Genomic DNA, 12,737 nt, shown 5'->3' with positions numbered 1-12,737 from the left:
GGGTTGGTATTGTATTTGGGTCATCTTAAGTCAAAAACTAGGTCGCTATGTCAATTAATAGAAAAACATTGTGTAGACAATAGAGGTCACAGTTTTCATCCAATCTTTATTAAATTTTGTCAGATTGTTTATCTTGATGAAATCTGGATTGGGATTGTATTTGGGTCATCTGGGGTCAAAACTAGGTCACTAGGTCAAATCATAGAAAAACCTTTTGTAGACAATAGTGGTCACAGTTTTCTTCCAAACTTTATGAAATTTGATCAGAATGTTTATCTTGATGAAATCTAGATTGGGATTGTATTTGGGTCATCTTGAGTCAGAAACTAGGTCACTAGGTAAAATTTTAGAAAAACCTTGTGTAGACAATAGAGGGCATAGTTTTCATCAGATCTTAATGAATCTGGGTTGGGATCGAATTTGGGTCATCTGGGGTCAAAAACTAGGTCACTAGGTCAAAGTTTAAAAAAACTTGTTTAGACAGTAGAGGTCACAGTTTTCATCCAATCTTAATAAAATGTGGCCAGAATGTTACTCTTGATGAAATCTGGGTTTGGATTGTATTTAGGTCATCTTGTGTCAAATACTAGGTCACTAGGTCAAATCATAGAAAAACCTTGTGTAGACAATAGAGGTCAACGTTTCCATCAGATCTTTATGAAATTTTGTCAGAATGTTTATCTTGATGAAATCTGGATTGGGATTGTTTTTGGGTCATCTGGGGTCAGAAACTAAGGCACTAGGTCAAATCATAAAAAAACCTTATGAAGACAATTGAGGGCATAGTTTTCATCTGATCTTAATGAGTCAGGTGAGCGATTCAGGGCCATCATGGCCCTCTTGTTTTAATTTTGTCAATTTACCAAAACGTGAAAAGGCCCCTTTAATGTGATTGGTTGTATAATTGCAGGGGTTCCCCCTTCTGATGCAGTTGACTTCTGCAGCTACGTGAAAGACACAGATATTCCCGGGATGAGCAGATGCAAGTTCTCTGTGCTGGCCCTTGGGGATTCAAATTACCCACAATTCTGCAAAGTGGGCAGATTCATACATGAAAGGTTCCTCTGGTTTGTTACAGTTTACATATATTACAATAGCCCTAATTGGTTTGTTAATGTAAAGATGTTGCAATGGTGCTTATTAGGGTATAATAATATGTGTCTTGTTCTGAGAAAACTGGGCTTAATTCATGTGCATAAAGTGTCATCCCAGATTAGCCTTACAGTGCAGTCCGCACAGGCTAATCAGGGACAACACTTTCCGCTTTAATGGTATTTTTTGTTTCAAGAAAGTCCCTCCTTACAGAAAATCAAGTTTAGGCGGAAAGTGTCGTCCCTGATAAGCCTGTGCGGACTGCACAGGCTAATCTGGGACGACACTTTACGCACATGAATTAAGCCCAGTTTTCTCAGAACAAGACACATATAATTAGATGAGCCTTGCTCTGGGATAAACGGGTATTAAATGCATAAAGTGTCATCCCATATAAACGGGTCCCCGCGGGCTAATCAGTGAGAACATATTCCACTTAAACTATTGTTTCCCCGAAAAGAGACTTCGTTTAAGCAAAAAATAGAAAAAAGCGGAAAGTGCCGTTCCTGATAATCCTGTGCAAACTGAACAGGTTAATCTTAAGACACGTCACGCTCATGCATTTAACCCTTTTTGCAAATAGAGAGTCTCAAATCTTTGTTTTTAGCTCACCTGAGCACAATGTGCTCATGGTGAGCTTTTGTGATTGCCTTTTGTCTTGTCGCACGTTATGTGTTGTACAGCGTCAACATTTTCCTTGTTTACACTCTAGATGCCACATTTATTGTCCGATGTTCATGAACTTTGGTCAGAAGATATGTGCCAATATAATCTTGGACCTATTTTGGGTATGGTTGGTTGCAAAATAATGGGCGCCAGGGGGCAGCGCATTTTTTGTTATATGGTTATAGAAAAACCTTGTTAACATACATGTATTGTCTGATCTTCATGAATTTGATAAGAAGATTTGTACTAATTATATCTTGGACAAGTTTGAAAATGGTTCCCGTTGGTTGAAAAAAAAGGCAGCCAGAGGGCAGGGCATTTTTCTATGGCTAAAGTAGAATGGTAAGAAAATGGTTCTGTTTGCTTGAAAAACATGGACACTAGGGGGCATGGCATTTTTGTCCCCTACCAGTTTCACCGGAAGGGACTTATGGTTTGGGCTCTATCTAATTATTGGCGTCTATCTGTCTGTCACACTTTTCTGGATCCTGCGATAACTTTAAAAGTTCTTCCTATTTTTTCATGAAACTTGGAAAATGGATAGATGGCAATATAGACATTATGCATGTCATTTCATTTTGTTCATACGTCAAAAATTCTGGTTGCTATGGCAACAAAAAAATAAATTCTGACAATGGTGGAGCCAGTAGGGGACATATATTGCTTGGCAATAGTCTTGTTCCTTATATGGCTATATTGAAACCTTGTTAACACTCTAAAGGCGACATTTATTGTCATAGCATTATGAAACATGGTCAGAGGATTTTTCCATATTATATCTTAGATAAGTTGGAACATGATTCTGGTTGGTTGAAAAACATGGCCACGAGGGGGCGGGGCATTTTTCCTTATATGGCTATAGTTAAACCTTGTTAGAACGCTAAAAGTTGCATTTATTGTTGGCCCCCTTGTATGCTTTATATTAAATAGCCTGTGCCTTTTGGATTGGAAAACAAATGCGATAAACACTTACATAGGGAAAAAATGAAACATTATATATATGATTATAAATTACAGCATTCCAGTTGTTTTTAAGTGCAAGTTTAACTGTTTTTTTAGCTCAGCTGATCACAACCTGCTCAAGGTGGCTTTTGTGATAGCCTATTATCATTTGTGTGTCATCCCTTGTTAACATTCTATAGAGGCCACATTTTTTCCTAATCTTCATAAAAATCGGTAAAAACATGTGTACCAATGATATTTTGGACAAGTTCAAACATGGTTCCAGTTTGTTGTAAAACAAGGCTGCAAGGGTGTATGGCAGTTATCCTTATATGGCTATGGTGAAATGTTGTTAACCCTCTAGAAGTCAAATTTATTTCCAATCTTCATGAAACTTAGTCAGAACATTAGTTCTAATGATATCTTGGATGTCAGAGAACAAAAATGATTCTGGTCTGTTGAAAAACATGGCCACCAGGGGGCAGGACAGTTTTTATGCCCCCGGATTGAATGATCGGGGGTATATTGTTTTGGCCTGTCTGTCTTTCTGTCTGTCATTCTGTCCCAAAACTTTAACCTTACAGTAAAGTTTTGCAATGACTTTTGAAATATTGAACATAGCAACTTGATATTTGGCATGAATGTGTATCTCATGGAGCTGCACATTTTGAGTGGTGAAAGGTCAAGGTCATCCTTCAAGGTCAAAGGTCAAAAAATTAAAACTTTAATATATTAAAGTTTTTAATAACTTTTGAAATATTGAATATAGCAACTTGATATTTGGCATGCATGTGTATCTCATGGAGCTGCACATTGTGAGTGGTAAAAGTTCAAGGTCATCCTTCAAGGTCAAAGGTCAAAAAACTAAAACTTTAATATATTAAAGTTTTTAATAACTGGAAATATTGAACATAGCAACTTGATATTTTGCATGCTTGTGTATCTCATGGAGCTGCACATTTTGAGTGGTGAAAGGTCAAGGTCATCCTTCAAGGTCAAAGGTCAATAATTTAAAACTTTAATATAGTAAAGTTTTGCAATAACTTTTGAAATATTGAACTTGATATTTGGCATGCATGTGTATCTGATGGAGCTGCACATTTTGAGTGGTGAAAGGTCAAGGTCATCCTTCAAGGTCAATGGTCAAAAATTTAAAACTTCAATATAGTAAAGTTTTGCAATAACTTTTGAAATATTACACATAGCAACTTGATATTTGGCATGAACGTGTATCTCATGAAGCTGCACATTTTGAGTGGTGAAAGGTCAAGGTCATCCTTCAAGGTCAAAGGTCGAAAATTAAAAAATTTAATAAAGTAAAGTTTTGCAATTACTTTTGAAGTATTGAACATAGCAACTTGATATTTGGCATGCATGTGTATCTCATGGAGCTGCACATTTTGAGTGGTGAAAGGTCAAGGTCATCCTTCAAGGTCAAAGGTAAAAAAAAGCGGTGCATTAGGGGGCATTGTGTTTCTGGCAAACACATCTCTTGTTCTTATATGGCTATAGTAAAACCTTGTAAACAATCTAGAAGGCACATTTATTGTCCAATCTTCATGAAAGTAGGCAGGACATTTGTTGTAAATTAAATGATATCTCTGATGAGTTTGAAAAGTGGTAAAGGTCTGTTGAAAAACAGAGCCAGAGGGCATGGTAATTTTCCTTAAATGGCTTTAGTAAAACTTTGTTAACACTCTAGAAGTCCAATTTTGAGTCTAATCTTCATGAAACTTGGTCAGAGAAAGTGACTCAATGATATCTTGGATGATTTCGAAAATGGTTTGGGTTTAGTGAAAAACATAGCTGCCGGGGCAGTTTTCCTTATATGGCTGTTGTAAAACTATATTAACACTGTAGAAGTCCCATTTATTGTCTTATCTTCATGAAACTAAGTCAGAACATTTGTTTTTATGATATCTTAGATGAGTCGAAAATGGTTCCGATCTGTTGAAAAACATGACGGCCAGGGAGCTAGGTATTTATCTTTATATGGCTATAGTAAAACCTTTTTAACACTCTACAAGTCATATGTTTAGTCCAATCTTAATGAAACTTGGTCAGAACATTTTACTTACGAGTTTGAAAATGGTTCTTGTCCGCCTTAAAAAAATTGCCATCAGGGAGCGGGACATTTTGCCTGATATAGTGTAGGGTGCACTGTGTTTCTGACAAACACATCTCTTGTTCCTTATATGGATATTGTGAAACTTTGTTAACACTCTTAGAAGTCACATTTTTTGTGCAATCGTCATGAAACTTGGTCAGAACATTTGTCTCCATGTTATCTCGGATGGGATTGAAACTGGGTCATGTTATCAAAAAAACTAAGTCAATTGATCAAATGTGTAAAAAAATACTGAAGTAGTCACTTTTTAGCACCAATCTACATGAATCAGTTCGCACTTTTTCAGAAAAGTCAAGTTTTTGGAAATATACAAGGTCCAATTTAGTGGGTTTTTTTAAAGTCATTATTTCTAATGCTTTTACCTTATAACATTTTTTTGTTTATAAATAAACAAAAAATGGTACACCTTAAGAAACCCTTGACTTTCACAATAACATTTTTATCTCGACTATTATATATGAAATATATATAGTGGAGCTATCCTACTAACCCCGGCGTCGGCGTTAGCGTTCCCGTAACTGTTAGTATTAGCGTGCAAATGTTAAAGTTTGCGTACCACCCCAATTATTTTCATTGTCCCTTGACGTATTGCTTTCATATTTTGCATACTTCTTTACAAACATGACCCCAACCTATAAACAAAAGCAGACAACTGTATCAAGCATTTTGTAAGAATAATGGCCCTTTTTTCACTTAGAATATGCATATTAGTGATAAATCTATGTTAAAGTATGCGTACCACCTCAAATATTTTCAATGTCCCTTGACATATTGCTTTCATATTTTGCAAACTTCTTAACCAACATGACCCCAATCTATAAACAAGAGCAGACAACTGTATCAAGCATTTTGTAAGAATTATGGCCCTTTTCCCATTTACAATATGCATATTACTTAAGGTAAATTTGCATAACTTCTTTATTTATGACCAGATTTTATTAATACTTTGACAAAACAACACTTACCCCCCATTTTTTCCTTTTTTTATTTTTGAAAGATCATCTAATAAATGACCCCACCACACATTATACCCCCTCTCAACCCCCCCATTTTTTTATTTATTTACTTTATTTTTGAAGGACCGTCCAAACTTCCCACCCAAGCTATTGCTATCAAACTTGAAATAAAATCTATTTAGTTTGTTTTATGTCTTTACAAATGTTCAATAGATTGTGGAAAATATGCCTGAAATATTACCTTGACCTTATTAAATAATTTGAACATTAAGGCTACTATTCCATCTGTCCATATCCGCACAACACATCCGCATCCGCAAAAAAATAGAACCAGTTGAAATGCACTGCCATTCCATTCATCAGCATCCGCATATCCGCACGCACTATGAGCATCCGGAAAAGAACGCTCAAGTGAGCATTGTAATGCGGACAAGATACGGACAGCATTAAGCATGATGAGGGAAGCTGTCATCTCTAAAGTCAACTGAAAAACTAATCTTATTCATGGAAAATTACCTGGAATTATTCAACCAATGCAGTTCTGCATATCGGGACTCTGATTTCACTTCAAATGTTTGGAAAAGCATAGCCAAGGCACTAGAAGAAGATGTTTCAGGTATTTACCATTTGTATTCTTTTACAGGCAGAATGATGATTTGTACCATATCTCTACTTATATTCACGCTTGTCCTTTATAATAAGTATTTCAATTATTATTTTCAGTTTTATCCATATATTTTTTTCCAAAAAAATAAAGATACGTTCGATGTATGCGGATAAATGGAATATAGCGTCCGTATTATGGTTTTGCGGTGACGGATAGATGGAATACTAGCCTTATCCCATGATGGCTTACGTTATACTGTCAAGCACTCGAAAACTCAAGTGCGCTGTCCTCTGACAGCTCTTGTTACAACCCTTACTTATCATCTATACAGTCCAACCTGCCAATAACGACCACTCGAGGGATTTGGTCGTTGTGGTCTTTGTTCACAGGTGGTCTTTATTCGCAGGGTCGATTGAAACTTGCAAAATATGCTAGTTGGCTTTAAACAGGTACCGTATGATGTATGTGCTCTAATGTTTAAATATGTGAATACTTAAGCATGTATAATGTAAAAAGGATTGAAATCACAGTTGTGTTTTACATTTACATGTATTATTTCAATTTCCAAACATAAACTAACGAACTAACGCTTGGATGCCATAATGGTTAACTTTAACTGACAATTTACTTATCTATCATCTATGCGCGTTGTATCATGGAGAAATTTAAGAAAGGAATGAATTTAAATTGTATGTGTACAATTTGCATCGTAATTGTAAAGAAACCGTAAATTTCCTTTATAAGTTGATATAAGCCCCAAACGTTTGATATTTTCGGCAATTAGTATATAAATAATCGCGAGCCAATAAAATAAAAAAGGCAACTTCTTACACCTTCGTCAAACTGCCAAATGCATAAAAGAAGCAGGTGGCTACCAATTAGCAATGTGTGTTAAATAAACAAAAAAAAACAGCTATCGAGTAAACTGTCACCTGCCTATATCTCCATAGCGACCAACCAGTGCACTGGTAAGATGTTTATCACGTGACTATCACAGCATGATGGCGGTCATTGTTTTATTGACAGTTGTGAAATCGTTAATTGTTATGATTGAAGTGGTCATTGTAAGCCTCTATCAAGGAATACAAGATTTTTTATTTTGCAAACCGATGACAACGTACAATGTTTAATAGAAAATCCTTAAAAACATATATTGTCATTGTATTAATAAGTAAGTGTATGCTGTTATTCGTTATGAAACGTTATATTATGATAATTAAACTGATTTCGTTAGTCACTCGACTTTTGGGAATGTAAAATGGTGGTCGCTGGTCATTGACGTGGTCGTTGTTAGCTATCAAATTCGACTTTGGGAATGTAAAATTGCGGTCGCTGGTCGTTGTTGGCAGGTGGGCGTTATTCGCAGGTACAGAATATAGTGAAATCGTTCCGGGGGAAATCTATGTGGTCGTTATTGACAACTGGTCGCTATTCACAGGCGGTCGCTCGGGCAGGTTGGACTGTACTTCTCACCAGAGCGACTAGGGCAAACATGGCCCTATTGTTTAAGGTGTGATGATTTGTTACACTTGACCGCGGTTAAACTGTCTATGTCTGTTGAACACTGTGGATAGTGAGCCCTTTCTACATGATTGACTAGATTTATAGAGATGGGAGGGGAGTGTGTGGTTCCTCAAACAGATGTGGACATGGAAGACTGGACAGTTATTAACAAATGGCTGGACAGCGTTGTCCACTGCTTGACCACTATGTACATCCCATCACAACTGGACTACATACAGCATGGCAGTATCACAGTAGAGGACCACTACTCACGGAAAACTCCATTCCTAGCAACGTTGAAGGTCTGAAGGATACTTATTGTTTTTTATGGGAAAAAAATGAGCTGATTTGTACAAAGCACATAGTATGGAATACAAGCTTGTAACTTGTACACAACGTTTCATACAATTGTATGTGATATTCAATTGGGGTACATACTAGTTTATGTAATAAAATCACCTAAAGTACTTTTATACAATAAAGTTGAACTTGTGCTTCACCTTTGCTGACTTATTTGAGTTTAAATAAAGGAAACAATTAGAACATATAACAGAGTGTAAGGACAATCATAATGTTTGTCTTACATAAGGCAGCAATAAACATTTTGATTGACGCATTTGTAGTCCCTCAGAAAGTTTAATGCAATTAAAAATGTTATGCCCCCTTTGAAGAAGAGGGGGTATATTGTTTTGCACGTCGGTCCGTCCACCAGATGGTTTCCGGATAATAACTCAAGAACGCTTAGGCCTAGAATCATGAAACTTCATAGGTACATTGATCATGACTGGCAAATGACCCCTATTGATTTTCAGGTCACTAGGTCAAAGGTCAAGGTCACAGTGACTCGAAATAGTAAAATGGTTTCCGGATGATAACTCAAGAATGCTAAGGCCTAGGATCATAAAACCTCATAGGTACATTGATCATGACTGGCAGATGACCCCTATTGATTTTCAGGTCACTGAGTCAAAGGTCAAGGTCACAGTGACTTGAAATAGTAAAATGGTTTCCGGATGATTACTCAAGAATGCTTACGCCTAGGATCATGAAACTTCATAGGTACATTGATAATGTCTGGCAGATGACCCCTATTCATTTTCAGGTCACTAGGTCAAAGGTCAAGGTCACAGTGACTCGAAATAGTAAAATGGTTTCCGGATTATAACTCAAGAATGCTTATGCCTAAGATCATGAAACTTCATAGGTACATTGATCATGACTGGCAGATGACCTCTATTGATTTTCAGGTCTCTAGGTCAAGGGTCAAGGTCACAGTGACAAAAAACGTATTCACACAATGGCTGCCACTACAACTGACAGCCCATATGGGGGGCATGCATGTTTTACAAACAGCCCTTGTTTTACTAGATTCAAATTTTCAAGGCTTCATTTCCAACCCTTAGATACTGATGAGCAACAAACACTATAAAACCTGAACAGACTACGAGTTATTCGCAGGCTGTTCTGGTTTAATGCTATTTGCACATAGCCATTTTCACGTTGCTTCTGAGTGGGAATGGGTTAAAGGTGCTGGTCAGTTTCCAAGTAATGTTCAGGATATGATTGGTCACATTTTCAGGTGAAGTTACCTCTGACCAAGATGTCAACAGGGGATGACAAGGAGACAATCCACTGTGAGTTTGACATCACAGGCAGTGGGTTGGCTTGGCAACCAGGTAGAATTGCACTCAATTTGTTAGTTCATTACGATCTTGTTATAACACAAAAAAGTATGTTTTAGTCCTGCAGACAATACAAAAGGCGAGTTTTTTTTTACTACAGGTAATTTATTTGATATTAAGGTAATGCCATTTCTTCTTAAGAATGTAGATATTTAAAACAAGTCAGAAATATATAAAAAAATAATCAATTGAAACTGTAAATAATGTTAATTTGCATTTTTAACATTAATCATGCAATTTTTAATTGCATCTTATACGTAATTGTAAAATTAACATTAGGTTATCTTCTTAACAAATATCATATAACAAATGAATATTATATCAGGCCGTTTTTTTACATTGCACATTTAGGTGTACATGTAAGGAACAGACCTAAGAAACAAAACATATATGCACATCGCTGAAATATTAAACAGCACAACATGTATAAATTTAATTGCTTGTTTTTTAGCTCACCTGAGCACAATGTGCTCATGGTAAGCTTTTGTGATCGCTTTTTGTCCGTTGTCCATCGGGCGCCGTCAACATTTGCCTTGTTAACTCTCTAGAAGCCACATTTATTGTCCAATCTTCATGAAATATGGTCAGAAGATTGGTCTCAATGATATATTGGATGAGTTCGAAAATGGTTACGTTTGCTTGAAAAACATGGCTGCCAAGGGGCTGGGCATTTTTCCTTATATTGCTATAGCAAAACCTTGTTAACACTCTAGAGGCCACATTTATTGTCTGATCTTCATGAAACTCGGTCAGAAGATTCATCCTAGTAATACCTTGGACGAGTTCAAAAATGATGCCGGTTGGTTGAAAAACATGGCCACCTTGGGGGCGGGGCATTTTTCCTTATATGGCTATAGTAAAATCTTGTTAACACTCTAGAGGCCACATTAACTGTCCGATCTTTGTGAAACTTGGTCAGAAGATTCATCCCGATAATATCTTGGAAGAGTTTAAAAAAATGATGCCGGTTGGTTGAAAAACATGGCTGCCAGGCGGCGGGGCATTTTTCCTTATATGGCCATGGTAAAACCTTGTTTACACTCTAGAGGCCACATTTATTTTCCGATCTTCATGAAACTTGGACAGAAGATTTGCCCCAATAATATCTTATCTCAGGTGAGCAACTTTGGGCCTTTCAGGCCCTCTTGTTTTAAAGAATTACGTATATATACAACTTTTTCTACTCCATCAAGTTGACATAGTACTTATTGTGATGCAGCCTTTCCAGCCGTTATAATACATAATCTACAAAAAAATGCCAGATTGTATACAAAATGTCATTTTCTACTCAAATCAATTAACTATTTAGTTCTTGACATGTTTGCAATTATGGCAAGCCTTAAATCAAGCCCTCACAATCCATTAACAGCTTTATGAGACCCGAAGCAAGTTCAAGCAAAATGATTAAAAGCGCATGTTATAATTTTGACTGCAAATGTGCAAACTGTTTGAGCCAACCAAGTATTCCACCCTCACAAATTCAAGCCATCCGACAGAATTTATATGAAAATATAGCAATAAAAAAACGTGCTTTGAGGAGAGTTGAGTTCGAGCCAACCGGAAATCGAGCCTAGTAAGTTGGAGCCATCAGGCTTCAACTACTTTTAAAAGTAAAAAACCATGTCTTATTATTGTAGAAATGAAATTTAGAAAAACAGTTGTACTTGTAAGTCCTTCTTCAAGGTAATTTCTTTCCTATTGTAATGGTAACAGGTGATGCCTTGGGTATCTACCCAGAGAACAACCCTAGTGAGGTTGAAGCCCTTCTAGATGCCATGAAGTGTTCTGGAGAAGAAGTTGTCCCTGTGCCATCATGGGTGTATCAGACGGGGATCAAGTCACCAGGTAATGCTCTTGTTAAATTTATAATGATGCCATGGGTATTGAATTAGGAAATATGGGCCCTTTGGTCATTTCATGTTATCATGTCAAGTTAAAATAGAATTTATAGTATTTATATTAAAACAGTTATGATCATAACTGTCCAAAATTTCATGATATGTGAAAGATACTGATATTTAAAAAAAATATGATTGTAAGTTTCTAGATTTTGTGCTTCTTAGAAATTTGTAATGTAATGTAAATATGCCCTGCCATATTTTAAAAGACAGATGCCTGAATAATAAATAAGGTATTAAAAGTGCATTACCAACTTTCACCTCTAGTGCACTGTTCAGTAAAGTTCTGCCCTGAATATTTTAAACAACCTAGAATGTCAAACTTGTTTTTTTCAATACAAGTTACGTGTACCAATATATACCAAATTTTTTTACAAGGAGCCTCATTTGATTCTTTGGAACAAACCCAGAATATGGGTATTTTTGGAGTTTCAGTTTACTGCAGCAGCCTTATCAATTGCTAGTAAATTACGGGTAATCTATCACTTAATCAACAGTTTGGTAGTGATCAAGCTAGAAAGGGCAGGGGGAGGCTGTTTTGTCAAAAGGGCTCTTTCAAGCGCCAAGTATTTGGTCGAAAGGGCATTTTTGAGCGCGCGGTCATATCCAGAATGCTCCCTGTTACATATTTATTATATATTATTAATAATTGTTAGAATATATATCATCATTATTATTAATCCATGCAAATAAAATGTCTATAATGAGATATCAATTAATAACGTCTAAAAAAAATAATGAAACTGGTTTGGTTAATGATGATCAATTGCCTCTTGGTATATGTATTGGCAGCAGGTGCTCCAGGTGGTATATGTATTGGCAGCAGGTGCTCCAGATGAGCATTATGGTCATTCATAAACTGCATCAATCTCTTGTTGTGTGGGTATGTTGTGATGCTTGTGAAACATTTACACATATCTGTTACAAATTTAAACTGCATCCACAAATGTTACTTATGTTTTGAGTGTGTTGTCTATTGCAGACGTCCAACCGCTCTCTGTGATCTTACGTAGGTTCTTTGACTTGAAGTCTGTGAAAGTAGACCTGCTTGAGGCCCTCCTTGGTCACAATAAAAATGAAGTGGAGTTGAAGAAACTGGATCTTCTTCTGCAGGATGGGGTTTGTTTGTCTCTTAGGCTATTCAAAAGTTGTTATTAGCTCGGCTGTTTTCAGAGAAAACCCGAGGTATTGTCATAGCCAGCTCGTCGTCCACCGTCCGCGTCGTGCTAAAACCTTGACATTTGTCTCTAAAATCAAAGTGCT

The 12,737-nt window shown here is 36.5% G+C and overlaps 1 protein-coding gene across 1 annotated transcript in view; it reads left to right on the top strand.

Annotated features, from left to right (window-relative positions):
- LOC127850060 (NADPH oxidoreductase A-like) overlaps positions 1-12,737 on the top strand; it is a 66,809-nt gene that overhangs the window by 21,267 nt on the left and 32,805 nt on the right. The window contains exons 4-8 of the mRNA XM_052382811.1: positions 911-1,058; positions 7,992-8,196; positions 9,474-9,570; positions 11,290-11,421; positions 12,457-12,593. Coding sequence (XP_052238771.1) covers positions 911-1,058; positions 7,992-8,196; positions 9,474-9,570; positions 11,290-11,421; positions 12,457-12,593 — 719 coding nt within the window. The remainder of the gene's footprint in view (positions 1-910; positions 1,059-7,991; positions 8,197-9,473; positions 9,571-11,289; positions 11,422-12,456; positions 12,594-12,737) is intronic.

Source organism: Dreissena polymorpha, chromosome 1 (assembly GCF_020536995.1).
Source record: "Dreissena polymorpha isolate Duluth1 chromosome 1, UMN_Dpol_1.0, whole genome shotgun sequence".
NCBI lineage: Eukaryota > Metazoa > Mollusca > Bivalvia > Myida > Dreissenidae > Dreissena > Dreissena polymorpha.
This window is presented reverse-complemented; position numbering and strand designations above follow the sequence as displayed.